Source organism: Diabrotica virgifera, chromosome 9 (genome assembly GCF_917563875.1).
Source record: "Diabrotica virgifera virgifera chromosome 9, PGI_DIABVI_V3a".
NCBI classification, from domain to species: domain Eukaryota; kingdom Metazoa; phylum Arthropoda; class Insecta; order Coleoptera; family Chrysomelidae; genus Diabrotica; species Diabrotica virgifera.
In genome coordinates this window covers 15,554,267-15,575,181 of record NC_065451.1, presented here as the reverse complement: position 1 = coordinate 15,575,181, position 20,915 = coordinate 15,554,267, and the positions used below count along the sequence as shown (strand labels likewise).

The 20,915-nt window shown below is 32.6% G+C and overlaps 1 protein-coding gene across 5 annotated transcripts in view; it reads left to right on the top strand.

Annotated features, from left to right (window-relative positions):
* LOC126892201 (zinc finger protein 664-like) overlaps positions 1–20,915 on the top strand; it is a 114,888-nt gene that overhangs the window by 71,319 nt on the left and 22,654 nt on the right. For 2 of the 5 annotated variants that reach the window (XM_050661699.1, XM_050661701.1), the window contains exon 2: positions 19,051–20,518. In XM_050661699.1, coding sequence (XP_050517656.1) covers positions 19,051–20,147 — 1,097 coding nt within the window. In that variant the 3' untranslated portion in view covers positions 20,148–20,518. Of the gene's footprint in view, positions 1–19,050; positions 20,519–20,915 lie in introns of those variants that run through there. The other 3 variants (XM_050661702.1, XM_050661700.1, XM_050661704.1) reach the window with 3 other exon arrangements.

Genomic DNA, 20,915 nt, shown 5'->3' with positions numbered 1-20,915 from the left:
TTTTTCTAACGAAAAACCACCAAAAGAGTTTTTTAATATACTAATTTGATTCATTGTCAATAAATAAATTAAACGTAGAAAATAATCAAAATATTATTTTTATACCTACGACACCCACGATCACAACGCACTAACTAATAATTACAAATTAAAAAATATAGTAGAGTATAAACACAAATATACAATACAGTAGTAGACAATAAACACAATAGCGTCAAGCGAACGCGTAAAGAAACTAGAAATATGTAGATCTAAAACATTGTATCTTAAGATCCACTAACTTCCTTTTCGAGATTTCGAGCCTGGCACGGAGACTCCAATTTAAACGTATGTTAAAAGTGCAATACCGCTCTCTCTCTCTGTCACTTACACAGGATGCTCATACAATCTTTCTCTTTTCTCACGAGCCACTATGCCGTTCGGCACTGGGATTTTTATGATTTTCATCCTTTATCCGGTCAGCTGTGGGTGGCCCAGAGTCGGTAGATTTGCATTGCGCTACACAGTTGCCAGATTTGATATAATTTATAAAAATAAAGAGAAATATTCACAAAAAAAATAAACAGGCATGAAAATGTTTTTAAGATAAAAAATATGTTCCTGCATAGTTAGCAAGGTACTACCTCACGGGCCGCCACTGGATGACAGTGCAAAGCCTTGTCACGAAACCTTTAACATATTTCGCCTAACTCATGGGCAAAGACGAAACCACACAAACCTATGGAAAAACATTATACCCCAAAAAGTGCGTTCAGGTTGAGCTGGATTTTCTAAAAAGTTTTCGCAACCCGCAAAAGTCAGTCATTAACCAGATAGACTCTCAAAGGTCTAAACAGAGACAAGAAAATAAAGAAAGACTATGACCAATACTAGAGTCTATAGTGTTCTTAGGTCGGCAAAATATTCCTCTAAGAGGCCATTATGATAACGGCCTTCTGCTTCTGGATGAAGATACTGGACCTAGCAATGAGAAGAATTGTTAAGGTTTAAAATCACATCAGAATAGGAGATAAATAAGACTCTTAAACAACACCTCTCCACAGCATCAACCTGAGCAACTCACATTAGTAGTACCAGCAAAAATCAATTAATAATATGTTGTGGTAAAGAAATAATTGAACAAATAATGGATCAGGTTCAAGGTGCAAATTATTACTCTGTCATATTTGACGAAACGACCGACGTATCACACGTGGAACACCTTTCTCTAAATTTGAGATACATACACAATAACAAAATTCGTGAAGACTTTGTCAAGTTCATTAACGTTTGTGAGAACATAAAAATAATTAGTTAAAATCAAGAAAGAGGGGAAGAACAAGGCCTTCCATGAGAAGCATTGGGAAAATAATTATTGCTTACTAGTTGAAAGAACTGCACTTGGATCCGAAGAAATGTATAGGAATCGGTAATGACTTTAATAATACCTACTTAAATAACGATAAGTTTTGAATGTCTTTATGGCACTCAAAAGTGTGTGAAAAGTACCTTAAAACTGACTATTGTAACTCTAATTTTTAAAAATTACCCTCCTGACCCTCCAGTACACCTCCCCAAAAAATGTTCATGGCCCCTCCCGAAAATCGGCCCTGGATCCGCCCTTGGGAAACATATGCTACATTCACAACAAAACGCTTTGAAATGGGTCGCTTCTTATCATAACATTCAACATAATTTGGGTGGAACCAATTTGCTGGGTTGTGTATATTATGAAAGAGAAATGGATTTTTGTACGCATTTGACGAAAAATAAATACACGTAACGGGTTAAGTATCGGGCATTTTCCAAAAAAAAATACATGTGATATATTACTACACCCCCCCTACCTCCTTGTGATGTTTCGTGATTTTTTATGGATCCCCCCTTTCGAGCATCACGTGATTAATGGACAGCCCCTAATTTAAAAATCAAAAACAAATGTTACATATAAATCAGAAAATATATTAAAAGCATTAAAATTATATAAAAATCAATAGTGGCAATAGTTAATAGAAACACTGAACAATGTGAAGATTTCTAAACTGTAACGTTGTAACTAATAAAACTAAAATACTAAATGGTAATAAAAAGAAACTAACTTAAACTGTAGACTGTAAACTCTAACTAATAAAATATCTAAAATACTAATTTTTTTTATATTTTAAACATCTAAATTATAAAAAAAACATTTTAAACAAGGTCTAAATTTATGTCTAAATTATAAACAGATATGGCAACACTGTTCACAAAATTCATGCTGTTGCATGGCCGTTGCCCTAAACTTCATGTTGTCCAAATTTAAAATATTAAAAAAATCAACTAAAAAGCAAAAAATAAAAAAAATTGAAAAAAATCTAACACATTCGTTAAAGAAAAGCGTGGTGCGAGAACCGTTTATTCGATGAAGACGCGCCACGCTGTGCTTTGACGAATGTGTTAGATTTTTTTTATTTTTTGCTTTTTAGTTGATTTTTTTATATTTTTAAGTCACTCAACTAAACAAAGGCGTTTCTTAAAAAAACATTTTTCATATTTTTTTATTTACAATTGTAAATAAATTAGTTGATTGTACACCATAAAAAATATTTGCGTGCCAAATATAAAATAAATATACAGTGTGGTTAAAAAGTTATGAACCAAATAAAAAATGGCAAAATTGATAAAACACCCAGTATCTTTGTTATTAATGAAGAAAGATCCATTAAATATGGTATTTTTGAGACCGCCCCAGTGTCCTCTTTCTACAGTTAACGTATGTTACTTTCCCAATGAAACACCCTGTTATAAATTTTATTAAAAATTTTTCTTAAAAAGATCCAAGTTGGACAAAAACTTTACATCACAGATTAACAAACGTTCCATAACAAACAAACAGCAGACCATCATCAGGTTAAATTCTAGATAGTTGTAGTTGAAACTAGCAACTAGCCACAGAAATTGGTCATATGATCTTTGAATAACAAATTTTAAGCCATATTTGCTTAATCTAGTGCGACAACTTAGATATATTACATAAAAATATAATAAATTAATTATAAACAAACACTACTTCCCTATGGTTTTTAACACTAACGAATTCCAATATCTTAGAAAATAATACACTACTGCACTGAATATGTATATATCGACACAAGTAACAGAATTGAAAAGAGAATCGTGCTATAACACTTAGAAAAACGACGCAATATTGTCAAAATGACAGTGACTATTTCTCTTTGTTTCCTAATCAGTTATATGTTCGATTTCTTGTTATTGATGAATCACTTTTAGTAGTTCCAATGTGACACAAAATCTAGGCATTGGATAAAAAAGTTTATTTGAAGAAAGTGTATTTTTTGTTCTTCTTAATGGCGGTATAGGCACGTTTTTGTAATATTTTATTTAATTATAGAGTCATTCCCACATACTAACATATTTCTCAAATTAGGCTCTGTACTGCTATTCTTTACTACACTGACCGGCACAAAAAACGGCCACCCCAAAAAATAGGTCATTTTTGATGTCTTGAATTTCCTAAACCTGTTGTTCGATTTAAGTGAAATTTTTAATATGTTATTATAGCCTTATTCTTTAACAATATCGCTGTAATAATATTGTTGCCAAACATGTACATTTTCATTGTATACTGGGTGTACGAATCAAACTGTGTTTTATTCTCAAAGTTCACCACACCCTATGGAATATTCTAGCATTTATAAAATACTGAAATTAAAACTCAACTATAGCCTCAGGTTTTCTTAACATTCTATTTTTTGATTCATTCGCTTATGTTGGATAATAAAAAGTTAGGTACTTTAACAACTAGCCATGTGCTTCATTAATACAGGGTGTTTCTAAATAAGTGCGACAAACTTTAAGGGGTAAATCTGCATGAAAAAATAATGGCCGTTTGCTTTATAAACACATGTCCGCAAATGTTTCGTTTCCGAGATACTGGATGTTGTATTTTTTTCTTACAAACTGACGATTTATTTATTTCTCCAAAACCGGTTGAGATATGAAAATGAAATTTGGTAGGTTTTAAGAGACAGTTATTGCACTTTTTTAACATGCAATTAAGAATTTTATATTCTCCATTGGCGTGCATACGGGTAAAATGATCGGTCATATTACCCGTATGCGCGCCAATGGTGAATATAAAATTCTTAATTGCATGTCAAAAAATGTGCAATAACTATCTCTTAAAACCTACCAAATTTCATTCTCATATCTCAACCGATTTTAGAGCAATAAATAAATCGTCAGTTGGTAAGAAAAAAATTCAACATCCAGTATTACGGAAACGTAGGATTTGCGGACATTAAAGCAAACGGTTATTATGTTTTCATGCAGTTTTACCCCTTAAAGTTTGTCGCACTTATTTAGAAACACCCTGTATTAATGAAGAACATGGTTAGTTGTTAAAGTACCTAACTTTTTTATTATCCAACATAAGCGAATGGATCAAAAAACAGAATGTTAAGAAAACCTGAGGTTACAGTTTAGTTTTAATTTCAGTATTTTATAAAAGCTAGAATATTCCATAGGTTGTGGTGAACTTTGAGAATAAAACACAGTTTGATTGGTACACCCGGTCCCGGTATATAATGATAGTTTACCTGTTCAGCAAGAATATTATTACAGCGATTTTGTTAAAGAATAAGGCTATAATATATTTAAAAAATCACTTAAATCGGACAACAGGTTTAGGAAATTCAAGACATCAAAAATTACCCATTTTGAGGGGTGGCCGTTGTTTGTGCCGGTCAGTGTGTATTACGAATATGTTTGCCAAATATCTCGAAAATATATTCAAAATTAAACTGCAATCTTGGAACACGTTTTCCGGTTTGATGACGAGCTGATGCAGCCTCTTAAGCCGGGTCCAGACACGTGTAATGTGTAATATAAGATTACGTGTAATTTAGCATCAACAGTGTGGACGTCACACGAACGTCCACACGAATCGTTTAACGAATCTTGGTTTCCACTCATTTGCTACGAACATGCCGAATAGGGAGGTCGTGATAGCAGATGCTGCTTTTACTTGTAGTGTAGGAAACAAAGGTTGAACCTTGCAAAATGGACACAAGTCCGGTTTTATTTTTTTTCTGGTATATCAAGGGGTGCTTATTATAAGACTAACTTTTTCTGAAAAAATTTCGCCCCGGAACCTCCCTTTTCACCCCTTTAAAGGGGGTAATTTGTGGTTTTTGCGGAACGTAGCCCTTCCTGTAACTTTTACAAAAAATTTCTTTTATAGCAATATGAAGAGGACTATATTTTCTACGATTTTTTTCCAACACCATCTCTCTATCATCCACCGTTTAGCGGGGATGGCGCCCTAAAGTTGACAAGTTTTTAAAAAAGATGTTTTTAGAAAAAATATATTTTTCCCTAACTGTAACGGAAATTAAGAAGAAATCCTGCGACAATTATTCACAAATAATTGACTGATTTTTTCGTATAGGTTTCACTTAAGGGTAATTGCCCTTTTTTTAATTACAGGGTGTTACATTTTAAAAAACCTCTTTTTATACCATCTGAACCGTTTATGCTAGAGTAAAAAGACTTTCAGCGATTACCCATGTACTGGTGCTATTTACAAAATTTGTATAATGCACTTCCATTTTTTCCCCGGAACCACCCCAAAAAAAAGAAGAATTAATAAATAAATTGATTTTCTTGGAATCCTTCACACACAATGCCCTTTATTAATATGCTTCATATATCATTTTGTGGACGTTATTATTATCCATGCATGGACACCAAAAGCAATTTCCTAGTGCAACCCCTGTAGCAAAAAAAAATAAATAAAATGGGGGGTTGAAATTTTTTTTTGTTTTTTGCTTTTTGATCCATATGGGCATATGCTTCATCAATAGTGCTTTTCAAAAATATATATGGTTATTGCAACATCTCTGCGAAAACCACCCCTATCCTTGAAAATATACTGCAGAAACTACCCCTATCCCTTGGCGAGCATGTTTTTACGATTTTCTCATTACCTATGTATTCTTTTTAAACAAAACTTATGCAAGGTTAAAGACCACTATTTACTCTAAAAATTATGTCCTATTCATTTTTTCGTATAAGCAACCGTTACGGCACAGTGGCGCCGTAAACCTCATATATGCTTGGGCGGGCTCCAGTTTTTGTTTTTTTTTTTTCGTCATCTGTTCGTTTTACTGATAAAGTACTTATGCAAAATAAAACAACACAGTGTAACCTACAAATTATGACTTATGCACATTTTACATTCTTTGCTCCCCAAAGCCACAGTGGTGGCCCAAAATAAATTTTTGCATATTTTCGCCACCTACATGCATTTTATTGCATTAATGCTACCTTAACAGCACAATATTTACCCTTAGGTGGTCGCTACGCAGTGGCGGGTCCAGGGAGGGGTGATGGGGGTGATCACCTCCCCCCCCCCTCTCAAACCAAGTGATATTATATTCAAAGATTATAAAAATATTCATTTATTTTTATAGAAATTTAACCAATTGGCGCCCCCCTCTTAACGATGCTGGATCCGCCACTGTCGCTAAAGCATAAAAAGTCATTCTTATAAAAATAATATTAATATAATATAAGTATTTCTATAAAAATAATGAATATTTTTATAATCTTCAAATATAATATCACTTGGTTTGAGAGGGGTGGGGGTGATCGCCCCCATCACCCCTCCCTGGTTCCGCCACTGCTTAGCGACCACTTAGCGGTGAATATTGTGCTATTAAGGTAGCATTAACGCAATAAAATGCGTGTAGGTGGCGAAAATATGAAAAAATTTATTTTGGGCCACCACTGTAGCTTTGGGGAGCAAAGAATGTAAAATGTGCATAGGTCATGATTTGTAGGTTACACTGTGTTGTTTTATTTTGCATAAGTACTTTATCAATAAAACAAACAGATGACGAAAAAATAAACAAAAACTGGAGCCCGTCAAAGCATATATGAGGTTTACGGCGCCACTGTGCCGTAACGGTTGCTTAAACGAAAAAAATGAATAGGACCTAATTTTTAGAGTAAATAGTGATCTTTAACCTTGTATAAGTTTTGTTTAAAAAAAATGAATAGGTAATGAGAAAATCGTAAAAACATGCTGGATAAGGTATAGGGGTAGTTTCTGCAGTATATTTTCAAGGATAGGGGTGGTTTGCGCAGGGATGTTGCAATAACCATATATATTTTTGAAAAGCACTATTGATGAAGCATATGCCCATATGAATCAAAAAGCAAAAAACAAAAAAAAAATTTCAACCCCCCATTTTATTTATTGTTTTTGGCTACAGGGGTTGCACTAGGAAATCGCTTTTAGTGTCCATGCATGGGTAATAATAACTTGCACAAAATGATATATGAAGCATATTAATGAAGGGCGTTGTGTGTGAAGGATTCCAAGAAAATCACTTTATTTATTAATTCTTCTTTTTTTTGGGTGGTTCCGGGGAAAAAATGGGGGTGCATTATACAAATTTGTAAATAACACCAGTACATGGGTAATCGCTGAAAGTCTTTTTACTCTAGCATAAACGGTTCAGATGGTATAAAAAGGGGTTTTTTAAAATGTAACACCCTGTAATTAAAAAAAGGGCAATTACCCTTAAGTGAAACCTATACCAAAAAATCAATCATCTATTTGTGAATAATCTCCGCAGCATTTCTTTTTAATTTCCGTTACAGTTAGGGAAAAATATATTTTTTTTAAAAACATCTTTTTTAAAAACTTGTCAACTTTGGGGCGCCACCCTTGCTGAACGGTGGATGATAGAGAGATGCTGTTGGAAATAAATCGTAGAAAATATAGTCCTCTTCATATTTCTATAAAAGAAATTTTTTATAAAAGGTACAGGAAGGGCTACGTTCTGCAAAAACCATAAATTACCCCCTTTAAAGGGGTGAAAAGGGGGGTTCCGGGGCGAAATTTTTTCAGAAAAAGTTTATAATAAGCACCCCTTGATATGCCAGAAAAAAAATAAAACCGGACTTGTGTCCATTTTGCAAGGTTCAACCTCTATTTCCTACACTATTGTATTTGTATTGTATTGGCTCCGTGCATGGTACAAAGACGCCAGGTACGATAGCCGGAATATCCGAAATTCGGATGAGTTCGCGCATGACGTCACAATGAGAGTGATTTTAAATATTCCCCATTTAAAACATTAGCGCTCGGAACACAATTAATTTTAAATTGGTCATAAAGAGTCATTTTAATAGATTAATATAATTTCTGTTAGCTATTTTGGTTTTATTGAAATGTAGGTGTTTTATTATTTTGATTTAAAAAATTAATTAACAATACAATGAACAAAAATAAATTTCTAAAATAAATTTGTGAGTTATATTTAAATTTTTTTTGTAATCGTCGCTTTTTAAATGAATTTTACGATCTTGTTTTTGATTGGCTTGTCTTATTTGGCGCCAGTGTTAAGGAGGGGAACGAGTCATGGGTGTACATATAAAAATTTGTAGGGGGGCTAGACGTGAAGATGTTGCACATTACATTTTGTATACTTTGGATGACAATATGTATGTAGTTTAAAGCACCCGAAAAACCATGGGGGGCCAAGGCCCCCCTACCCATATGTATGGGCACCTATGTATCGAGACTTCATTTATTTGCACGTAAACAGATGAAAATGATTGATTATTAATGGTCTGAAACAAAATCACAAAACAAATAAAACACAAGACTTACAATTTTCTTTAATTTTCTCTATTTCTCATATTTTCTGTAAGTGTTTAAGTGTTAAGTTTAATTTCTTAATCATAAAACACATGCGCAACCTAAAGAACAGGTGTTTGCTTTTGTAATCACATTCAATCTTTTCAGACAAATCGATCAGTCTTTTCAAATAATTTTTCCCTGACCTTAACCGAAGTCCAGACTCATTGAAATTATTAAATATTAAATATAGTATCCAGTTTATGCATTTTTACCACCAATTCTTCTGGAGGTTTCTTTAGGCCCCCTTCGGAGACTTAATCAATCCACGTGTAAGTGGAAGTATCCGTACTTTCAGGCAAATCTAACTTCTTGCAGATATACCCACTGACATATTCAAATTCGTCATATTGTAATTGGTTTAATTCTTCGACGTCTGCATCCACTTCTTCTTTCTCTGCTCTGCACCGTCAGATAAATCTGAGAAGTATGTTTTGCATAAAAAAACTTCACCTAAATTATCGATTGGACCATCCCTGACCTCATCAGCTTCTGTGTTACCAGCTTCGGATAAACTCCCTTCATTCCTTCCCAAAATATAGTTTTTTACGCGGTAGCGGAATTCCACCGCATCAGGATGGTCATGTAAGCCACCAGTCCTCCTCATGTTGCCAAAAAATTCTCAAGTACATCTTGATTTAGTTTGTACGTAAGAATATATTTTATATCTACTTTGGATTTTATATCCTCAAATAAACCTTTTAATACGTTTTCCTTTAACTTTTAAAGCTTTCATAGCTTCTGTTATCTGGTCAATAATTTTATTTTGAATCACTAGATTCAATCCACAGCCTTATACTCGGTGTCGGGAATCTGCATAAGGTACCCTGGTGACGTTAAGGCAATCAAACCAATAATTTACCTAAAAAACAGCAAAATATATGAACTGAGAAGTAGTCAACTTTTAAATGAGGCTTACCAATTTAAAAAAACAACTTAACTCAGCCGGGGTTGAGTCACTGTAAGATGATATTTATTTTTTATCTAATAACGTCCAGTCGGAACTATTGATAACTGATAAGATACAAATTTATGTCAGACTTTTATTTTGCGATAGGGCAAACTTTGATGAATAATTATTACTTTGGTCTTCAATATAAATAATTTTAATATATAATATATTATTATTTTAATATACAGTGAGCACGTAAAGGTTGGAATAAATTCATTTTCTCGAGAATGGACAATTTTGGTAAAAAATCCCGAAACAGGTCAATTTTTATTTTTAAATTGCGACTTTTTGACGTATGTATCATACTAGTGACATCACCCATCTGGACGTGATGACGTCATCTATAATTTTTTTAAATGAGAATAGGGGTCGTGTGATAGCTTATTTGAAAGGTAATTCAATGCTCTATTCAGTAATATAAACATTAACATAATTATTTATACAGGGTGCCCAAAAAAAATTTTTTGAATTAAATTTATTGACATAAAAAGAAGAATGTGTGTAATATATTTATGTGGGATTTTCCCACTGATTTAATATATTTAACTTAAAATACATTTTACTGCTATCAGAAAAAACAGGAAATAATGTTTATTTGACAAATAAATATTGTTTTTTGCATAAATTCAATATTAAAGCCGCCACCCACCTTCTTCTTGACAGTTTGAACATTTAATTTAAGCGAAAAGCAATGATTATTTTCCAAATAAACTTTTTTTTCTGTTTTCTGAGAGCAGTAAAATGTATTTTGAACTAAATAAATCACATTCATTCTTCTTTTTATGCCAATAAATTTAATTCAAAACAATTTTTTTTGGACACCCTATATAAATAATTATGTAAATGTTTATATTACTGAATAGAGAATTAAATTACCTTTCAAATGAGCTATCACACGACCCCTATTCCCATTTAAAAAAATCATCGATGACGTCATCACGTCCAGATGGGTGACGTCATTCGTATGATATATATGCCAAAAAGTCGTAATTTAAAAATAAAAATTGACCCTTTCGGGATTTTATTCCAACCTTTACGTGCTCACTGTATAATACTTACCACAGCAATTTTGAAATTTGAACTATTTAGCATAGGAAAAATATTAAGCAGGTATATACCGACATAATAGCGTAAATTGTAATTAAGAACATTGGATATAATTTATATAGTATATCAAATCATCAAATCACCAATGTTATACATAATTATATAGTTATCCATCATTAAATTTCAAAACTAATTTGTACATTATTTATTTATTAACGGCATGCATTTACAAAAGTTTTAAGACAGCTATACTTTATAAACAATAAATTTTAAACTATCAAACTTCTCAGAATATTAAACTACAACAAACTTATTTTAAGATACCCTTCAGTTGTTTTTTAAATAAACTAATTTTGGAGACAATACATTAAGGGGTAAATAATAATTCTTTCACACTAACGAGCCTACAAATCAACTTAAATCTTACAAAAATCTCCCCAAAATCTAAAAAATCGATAAAACTCCCATATAAACGTATGTATTTCAACAGCCGCTACTCTCATTGTGACGTCGACAGAACGCGATCAGCTGATAGTCGCATGCGCAATATCGTACCTGGCGTCTTTGTACCATGGGCTCCGTGCGTCTCCCCTCTACTTACAGTCACGTGACACGCTGACAGATTTTGTCAGGACGTTTTAACATTGAGTAACATTGATTATTTTGTTAAACTTGAATATTTTATTTTGTAGTGATAATAACCGAATACAATTGTTATAATTAGTTATTAATTTATACCGTAATTTATAGTGCAACAAAAATATTTTCTTTTTCGTTAATAAAGATTTATTGCCATAAACTGCTATAGTGAGGTTATGTATACAAAATCAAACTGATAATCAATATTGGAAAGTGAAGAATTTATATCATATTAAGTGCGTTTTTATTTTTTGTTTATATTAATACATAATATCACTAGCGTGACACGGCATTTTTTTTAAATGTCTCATTTAAACATACACAAAGCGTCCTGATAAAATTTCAAAAAACCGCCACCATGAGCAGGTCGGTCGATTTTGCTTTGACACTTTGTTAACGCTCGGAGCGAATATGAATGTATTTACTAACTGAAGACCAGAAAAGACGTTCGGTGCGTCGATGGTGGAAAACTGATTTATATCAGAAAAGATCTACTTTACTTGTGGAACTTAAAGCTCAGCAAATAAGTGGCCAATATCAAAACTTTACCTGGATGTCGCCTACTGATTTTGAATATTTAAAGATTAGGTACATCTAATATATCACGGCAAGTTACCGTTATGAGATCTGCAATTTCACTGCAAGATAGACTGGCACTAACATTAAGATTTTTGGCAACAGGAGATTCATTTACTTGCTTTCATAGCCTAATAAAATAAAAAAAAGTCAAAATGTAAATTCGTACAGGTTAAAACAAATTTTATATCAAAGCTTAGGTGGGTACAAGAGATATTTTCAAGAAAGTATCCAAATCATACAAGGGATCATTGTTTAAAAAATTAAAAAGGGGTCATTTTTGCAAAAAAATATACTTTTTTAACTGCTGAGGTACTTCACTTATTAATGAAGGTCTATGGCAGAGTTTCCCAACGGGTGGGTCGCGACCCACTAGTGGGTCGCGGACGGATTTCAGGTGGGTCGCGGCGTGGCTCTTACAGCAGCTGAATAACGTACATATATATCATCATGGGTGAGGGATGGGTCGCGAATATGAAAAAACGTCAGAAGGTGGGTCGCCAGACATAAAAGGTTGGGAACCACTGGTCTATGGGATTTTTTCTGTAAAATTAAAGGGTAAATCTTTCACGGAAGACTTACTAAATTAAATTTGACCCCCTATTTATTTAAATAATTGTACATAAATCTTTAAAAACAAATTTGCAAAAAATTATTTTTAGCGTTTTAAATAAGCATTATAAAATATCTTATTTTACAGACTAAGTTGCGCTATGTTATCAGTATTAAGCAAAAAAAAAATTGGTCCAAAAATATTTAATATTTTTTGAGATATTGAATTTGTTTTTTAAATGCTACTATATTTTAAATTGCAAAAACGCGGTTGTTGCCAAAGAAATATTCACCTGCTTAAGATGTCATTATTTTTATATTTATGTATATTTTCGATAAATGTATTGATTAATTCAAATTTCAATTAAGCTCCCCCCTAAATTGGCATTTGAAAATTATTCAAATTTGTTTATAATTTGTTTTTTTAATAAGGTCGCGGGGATTAAGTATTTTGAAATGTCGTTTCGATAATTAAGTTTATGGGAATTTTTTACTAATTAAAAAATTTTTTTTGTCGTTTTTTCTTCTTCTTTTTTTTTTTCTTGGAGTAACATTACTACTGGCCCTTTTAGGGTTAAATTTTATTAAGAATATCGAATCTCTGAGTTGTAGATTCTAGACCTAAAAATATTAAGATTAACTAAAATCTCTTAAATAAAATGTGGCTACTTACTGAGTTACAGGGTGTTTTATTTAAAAATTTAAGTACTTTATAATTTTTACCAAGTACTTTAAAACCATTTGACGTATCCTTATCATACTTGGCAGAAAGTGTGGCTATTATACACCCTACTAAATTGTGATTAATAAACGTTTCTAGCTAGTGCCAGAGGCGTACGACAGGGGATAGTGAATGATTGACACTTCCCAAATTCTACGCCACTGAGTGAATTACTATTTTAGCGAAATTTTTCGATTCTCCAATACTTTGTATATAAATAACTTTATTGGTATTGATAAAGCCATCAGTTTGAGAGATATTGGAGGTTTAAAATGAATGAATGAATGAATCAAAATAACTATGCCGTTTCATTTTTATCGTCCAATATCTCGAAAACTAATGACTTAATCGTTACCAGTAAAGAGTATATTATTTACATAGAAAGTATTGGAGAATCGAAAAATTTCGCTAAAATAGTAATTCCCTCAGTGGCGTAGAATTTTGGAAGGGTCAACCATTAACTATCCCCTGTCGTACGCCTCTGGTAGTAGCTAGAAACTTCTATTTATCACAATTTAGTAGACTGTATAGTACATACACTTTCTGCCAAGTATGGTAAGGATACGTCAAATAGTTTGAAAGTAATTGGTAAAAATAATTTCTAAATTTTTAAATAAAACACCCTGTAACTCAGTAAGTAGCCACATTTTATTTAAGTGATTTTGGACCAATCTTAATATTTTTATATCTAGAATCTACAACTTAGAGATTCGACATTCTTAATGAAACTTAACCCTAAAAGGGCCCGTAATAATATAACTCCAAGAAAAAAAAGAAGAGGAAAAAAAGACAAAAAAAAATTGTTAATTAGTGAAAAATTCCCAGGAACCCAATTATCGAAAGGGCATTTCAAAATATTTAATCCCCGCGACGTTATTAAAAAAACAAATTATAAACAAATTTGAATAATTTTCAAATACCATTTTAGGGGGAAGTTTAATTGAAATTTGAATTTAACAATACATTTATCAAAAATATACATAAAAATAAAAATAATAAGATTTAATACAGGTGAACATTTCTTTGGCAACAACCGCGTTTTTGCAATAGAAAATAGAGTAACATTTAATAAACAAATTCAATATCTCAAAAAATATAAAATATTTTTGGACCAATTTTTATTTCCTTAATACTGATAACATAGTGCAACTTAGTCTGTAAAATAAGATATTTTATAATGCTTATTTAAAAGGCAAAGAATAATAATTTAAATAAAGTTTTTAATACATCTGCTGCAAATGAAGAAACTAAAGATAAATAAATTCTATTTTTGTATTTTCGAACATTTCGATTATTTGAATATTATTACGTTTAAAGATGTTTTTTGTTGTATTAATTTTTTGTGTGTGTAAATAAAAATAAAAGTTGTCTTAATAATTTTTTCATTGTTAATTACTAGTATTACTTATGTTATAAAATATTTTATTAATTTTTAAAGTATTTACATTTATAATACTTTCAGGGACCCCGCTACCATAAGTGCAAAGTGTGTAATGCACACAGTCGCCATCCTTTAGGGGCGCAAAAATTGAGGATCAAAAATTGCAAAATATTTACAAAAAAAAATCAAAAATCAAAAATTAATTTTAAAATAAAAGTTGAGAAATTAAATAGATCAGTTTTACTTTGTTTGGATGACATTATTAGTCTTTCTATAGATACAAAATAAAAAATCCTGCTATAAAAATAACAAACACCCATTCCCTAGACAAAACTGTAGATAAGAAATACCTAACTATTGTAAGCCCTGATTTCGTGGAAAAATTCTAAACATGTAAGTAGTAGTGTGTGGGCGGTAATTCTATCTCATCTATAAGCCAACGATTGTGTGACACTCAAATGATGAATCGACAATATTTGATAATCGCGTACCCACCAAATAACTAATTAGACCGGCCTGTATCGTCTTCCCCGTTAGCGAAATTATTTCGATTCGATTTTTTGCAAATTACTCAAAATGAGGTCTTTATAACAAATCCAGAGAGCCAGGCGGTGCCTTGGTCGAAAAATTATTAAAAAAAATTCACAAAAATAATTTTTTTCATTCGAACCAATTTTTTTAGATCGCTTGGGTCATTCTGAGTAAAAAATGCCTCTTGTCATTTTTCACTAAAATTGATTGTTGTCGAGTTATACGCGTTTTAAACTTTAAAAATGCGAAAATGGCCATTTTTAAGGCTTAATAACTCGATTAAAAATTATTAATATGAGAGTCAAAAAGTGACGAAGTCAAAGTTTAAAACCCCTCCTTCAAGATCCTGAAGAAATTTTTGTCATTATTTTATTACAAAGCTGTTGTTTTTAATTATTAACAATTAGCGCTATAGCCCAAGCTGTATCGTTGCCCCCGTTAGCGAAATTATTTCGATGGTTTTTTTTTGCAAAAACTTACTCAAAAAGAGGTCTTTATAACAAATCCACAGGGTTCCAGGCGGTACCTTGGTCGAAAAATTGTTTAGACAACTTCTTTGAACAAATTCACAAAAATAATTTTTTCACTTCGAACAATTTTTTTTAGATAATTTGGGTTATTCTGAGCAAAAAAGGTCTCTAGTAATTTTTCTCTAAAATTGATTGTTGTCGAGTTAGGTATATGGCCATTTTTTCGCATTTTTCAAATCTTAAATCGCGTATAACTCGACAACAATCAATCTTAGAGAAAAATGACAAGAAACCATTTTTACTCAGAATGACCATAGTTATCTAAAAAAAATTAGTTCAAAATGAAAAATTTTCTTTTGTGAATTTGTTTAAAAAAAATTGTTTAAACAATTTTTCGACCACGGCACCGCCTGGTACCCTGTGGATTTGTTATAAGTATTATGGTAAGTCCCGTCCTAAAGGTACGTTTTTATTGGCGCGGCTCGCTAGTTTAATCGCTGAAAGATCGTCGCTGAACAGGGTTGGCAGATTGGAGTATTTTCCCACAATTTTTTGGTAATTTGAAACCGTCTAGGGGAATTAAATTTGCGAATGTACATAGAACTGTATATTATACTCTCATATAATCGAAGACGATAGGACCTATGAATTATTTCCAGGGCCTCTGTTAATAAGTAGTATAATTTTGGTTTACTCTTCTTTACATATGACTACTACTTCATTAAAATGTGCCAAAAATTTAAATTTGGGAGATTTGAGCTTCAATTTGAGGGAATTTATAAAATCACATCTGGCAACTCTGTAGCTGAACAGTGAATGCGGTGTATCTGATTGTGCGTGTGGTTGTGTGGATTGTAGGAGCCGTTTTGACTGAAGCGTCTATAACCTTTGTACCCAGGGGCAGCAAGTGTCGATTTTTGGTGACTGCTCTGAGAGTATGAGAGCAGACAAAATCATATAGACACTGGGCGGTTATAGTGGCGTATTTCGTTGACGGCCAGACAAACAGACAGTCATGAAACCGGAAACATATATTTGTTCTCGTATTGCTGAGCCGCGTCGAATAATATATCACTTGTACTATTCCGACGACTTTAAAACAGTACTTTCGGTCGAATTGCTAAAACCGGAAGTCCTAGGTGAAATTTCTCACTTTTATTACCATCGTTGGGTTATAAGCTTTCATTCGACATCTCATTTGCCATTATACCTAGTGCCATGGCGAAGGAGTTATTTTCACAGACGGACAGATAGTCAGAAAACCGGAAGTATACATTTGCTCTCGTGTTTCTAAAGCGAGTCGAATAATATATTGCTTATATTATTCCGGCGACTTTAAAACAGTACTCCCGGTCGCCTTTCTAAAACCGGAAGTCCTAGGTCAAGTTTCTCACCTTTAGTACCATCCTTGAATCATAAGCTTTCGTTCGACATCTCATCTGTCATTCTACCTAGTGAAATGACGGAGGAGTTATTTTCACGGACGACGAACAGACAGTCTTGAAACCAGAAGTATTTGTTCTCATCTTGCTATAGCGCGTCGAATATTACATCGCTTGTACTATTGACTTTAAAATAGTACTTGCGGTTGCATTTCTAAAAGTCTTAGGTCAAATTTTCTCACCTGTAGTAGTATCCTTGGATCATAAGCTTTCATTGGACACCTAATTTTCATTCTACCTGGTATAATGAGGAGTTATGTTTACGGACGGACGGACAGACGACAGACGGACAATATTAATATTATTATTCAAAGAAAACAATTATTGTTAAAATACATGCGAGCAGAGGAAATAGAGGATGAAGAAAGAATTGTCCAATGCTACAAGATTAGAAAAACATGCAATATTTAAAATAAGACATGAAGAAGGATACTTCAAAAATGTGATAAACAACCATTTATTAGGAAATTATGAAATGATACATACTTATAAAAACAAGCTTCACTTCACAAAAATTTCTCAAATACAAAACTCCGAAACACGCACCGCCAATCTGGGACGCAAAAAAGTCGACAATGTCTGGAATGTAATATGTACTAATTTTTTTTCTTCTACGACGCTACAGCCCAGATTGAGCCTTGGCCTCCTTTATTTTTTGCCTCCACCCTTGTTTGTATGTGGCTGCTCTTCTCCATACACGGACTCCTAAAAGTGCTTGTGCGTCGCTGTTTACTGTGTCTTCCCAGCCCTTTCTTGGCTTTCCAACCGGTCTTTTTTCCAGCATTCTAGCGTTCAGTGCTCTTTGTAATACTAGTACCACATAAAACAATTTCCTTTTTTAAGAACGATTTCCGGATTGGGAGTCGAAACGTCAACAACTAAGAAAAATTTAGTTATAATTACAATCAATTGTTGCTTAATCCCAACAAAAATATCATTGTCAACATAAAAATGTTAAATTATCAATAAAATGATGATATTAAAGTTCTATATTTGAAAAACATGGCCCGATTTTCATTGAAAAGTCCCGGATTTTAAGTATTTTTTTCAGCTTTGTCCCGAGTTCGACTGAATTGGAGTTGGTCACACTAAGGGCCGGTTGTTCGAACGCTAATCAACAATGATCATTATCAAATATTTAATTACTGTCACCAAAACTGTCAATGTCAACTTTGTTTGGGTTGCTGAAAACATAATTAATTACAATTATGAGATTTATTATTAATTATGTTAATAATTATTGTTATATTAATTGATTATAGACTCCACAGACTTTTTAACAACCCAAACAAAGTTGACATTGACAGTAATTAATTATTTGATAATGATCATTGTTGATTAGCGTTCGAACAACCGGCCCTAAGTATACCGCAATCAATGCTCAGATTCAGCGACGATCTTTCAGCGATTAACGAGCCAGCCGCTGCAGTAAAAACGTACCTTAAATGGACAAAATTTGAAAATCACGTTACTCTGGGTTCGCCATCCACAAAAAGGTGGGATGTTGTGAGGTGAGCAAAAATGTTCTCGGGTTAAGTCTAAACCCTCTGTGTGTAACAAGATGGTCCAGCAGAATTGATTCAATAAAGCCCCTTAAACTTTATTTAATTAAGATTTGCTATGGTGTTATTTGTTCCTATTTTGCTTTATTTGCACCTACCTACCTACCTTCAAAAAAAATAAATAAAAAAAAAATATCAAAATGCCTTAAGGGGCGCCAAAATCATTTTTTGCACACAGGCGCCAGTAGTTCTTACGGGGCCCTGAATACTTTGTATCAAATAAACCTGGTTTAAACCAAATAAACCTGGTTTAAACCAAAATACCTGGTTCTTTGGTTTTTTTTTTTAAAACCTTGGTTTTTGCCAACCCTGGTTAAGTGACAAAATAGTAGTAGGCAAAAGAAAAGTTAGCTAAAACTATCTTGTTTTAGATTGTTTATTACTACATTTATTTCTTATAGACTTTCTTGTTGTTACTCCAGTTGTTGTGTGTTTCCATTATTTATTTCTTTCGGAAATAAATTCTTACAGTTTGCTTTATATTTTAGGTTTTTCCCAAATCAACAATAAAATGGAAACTAAACAAACATCACCTAAACATCCATGCCAAAAAGAAGAACAAACAAGTCAACATGCTGAAGAAATCATATTAAACAAAAGTGAAAAAGTTCAGATTGGGCAAAAACTTGACAAGTGTGAAATTTGCTTAAAGACATCTACTACAGCACGCAATTTGAAAACACATTTTCGAACACATACTGGGGAAAGCCTTCACAAGTGTGAAATTTGTTTAAAGACATTTACTACAGCAAGCAATTTGAAAACACATCTGCGAATACATACTGGGGAAAAACGGTACAAGTGTGAAATTTGCTTTAAGCAGTTTTCACAGCAAGGCGATTTGAGAAGGCATAAGAAAGGACACACTGGAGAAAAAGGTTATAAGTGTGAAATTTGCTTTAAAACATTTACTAGATCAGAGTATTTGAAAATTCATTTGCAAGCACATGCCGGGGAAAACCCTCATAAGTGCGAAATTTGCTTAAAGACACTTAGTACAGCAGGCAATTTGAAAATTCATCTGCGAATACATACTGGGGAAAAACCTTACAAGTGTGAGATATGTTTTAAACAATTTACTACAGCACATGAAGTAAAAATACATTTTCGAACACATACTGGAGAAAAACCTTACAAGTGTGAAATTTGCTTCAAGACATTTACTGTGGCAGGTCATTTGAAAATACATTTGAGAACACATACTGGGGAAAAACCTTACAAGTGTGAAATTTGTTTTAGGCAATTTAGTGAAGCACGTAGGTTGAAAATACATTTAAGAATACATACTGGAGAAAAATCTCACAAGTGTGAGATATGTTTTAAGCAATTTACTACAGCAGGTGCGGTAAAAATACATTTTCGAACACATACTGGGGAAAAACCTCACAAATGTGAAATTTGCTTTAAGACATTTACTACAGCAGACCATGTGAAAAGACATTTGCGAATACATACTGGGGAAAAACCGTACAAGTGTGAGATATGTTTTAAGCTATTTTCCCAGCAAGGTTATCTGAAAAAACATTTGAAAATACATATTAAAAAAAATGTAAGATTGTCTGAAACAAATAACTTAACCCTCTAACTGGCAAGAGGTCCCTGAGGACCCCTTCGCTTATTATTTATTTAAGCCACAGATAAAATTAATGTAGACGGGTCAATCCAAACCAAGTGGTCCAAAGGTGGTTGCTTGACTATTTTTAATATTTTTTATTTTTCTACCTTTTAAACTTCAGTCTATAGAGAGTACAAAATTGCATTCATTTTATTTTTAAAAAATTTAGTTTGCCGATGACGGCCATTTTTGTTAAAGCGTGTCGATCATTTTCACGGAAAACATGGCTTCGCTCTTTAGCCAATATTTTTTCTGAGGTTTGTCCTAGAACAATAAATCAAAAACCAAACATTTTATAAAAGTATGCTCTAAAAAACAGCCTGTAGCATTATTTAATTTCAAACTACCCTTAAGGCCTTCAAAGTTTGAATAGGTAAACTGATAAAATTCAATTTTCAGCATTTTTTTAACAGCATAAGGCAAGCCGATATTGGTTTGTAATTTTTTTCTGGAAAAGACATACTTACATACTTTAAATAAAAAAAGTTTGAGCTTTGAAACGTGAGTAAATTTTTTCAAAAAAAATCTTAGAAACGTAATTTTTTGAAAAATCTCAAAGTTTGACCCCTTATATCTCTGATGGGCACGGATGAAAAAATTTGAAATTTGGCTGAATGTTAGCCCCTAGCAAGTAGAATAAGGAGTAAAAATTCGAAGTTGCAGACTTTTGTCATATAGGAGTTACAGACCTGAAAAAATGGTCAAAAATCAAAATGGTCAAAATTTGAGCGTTTGCGG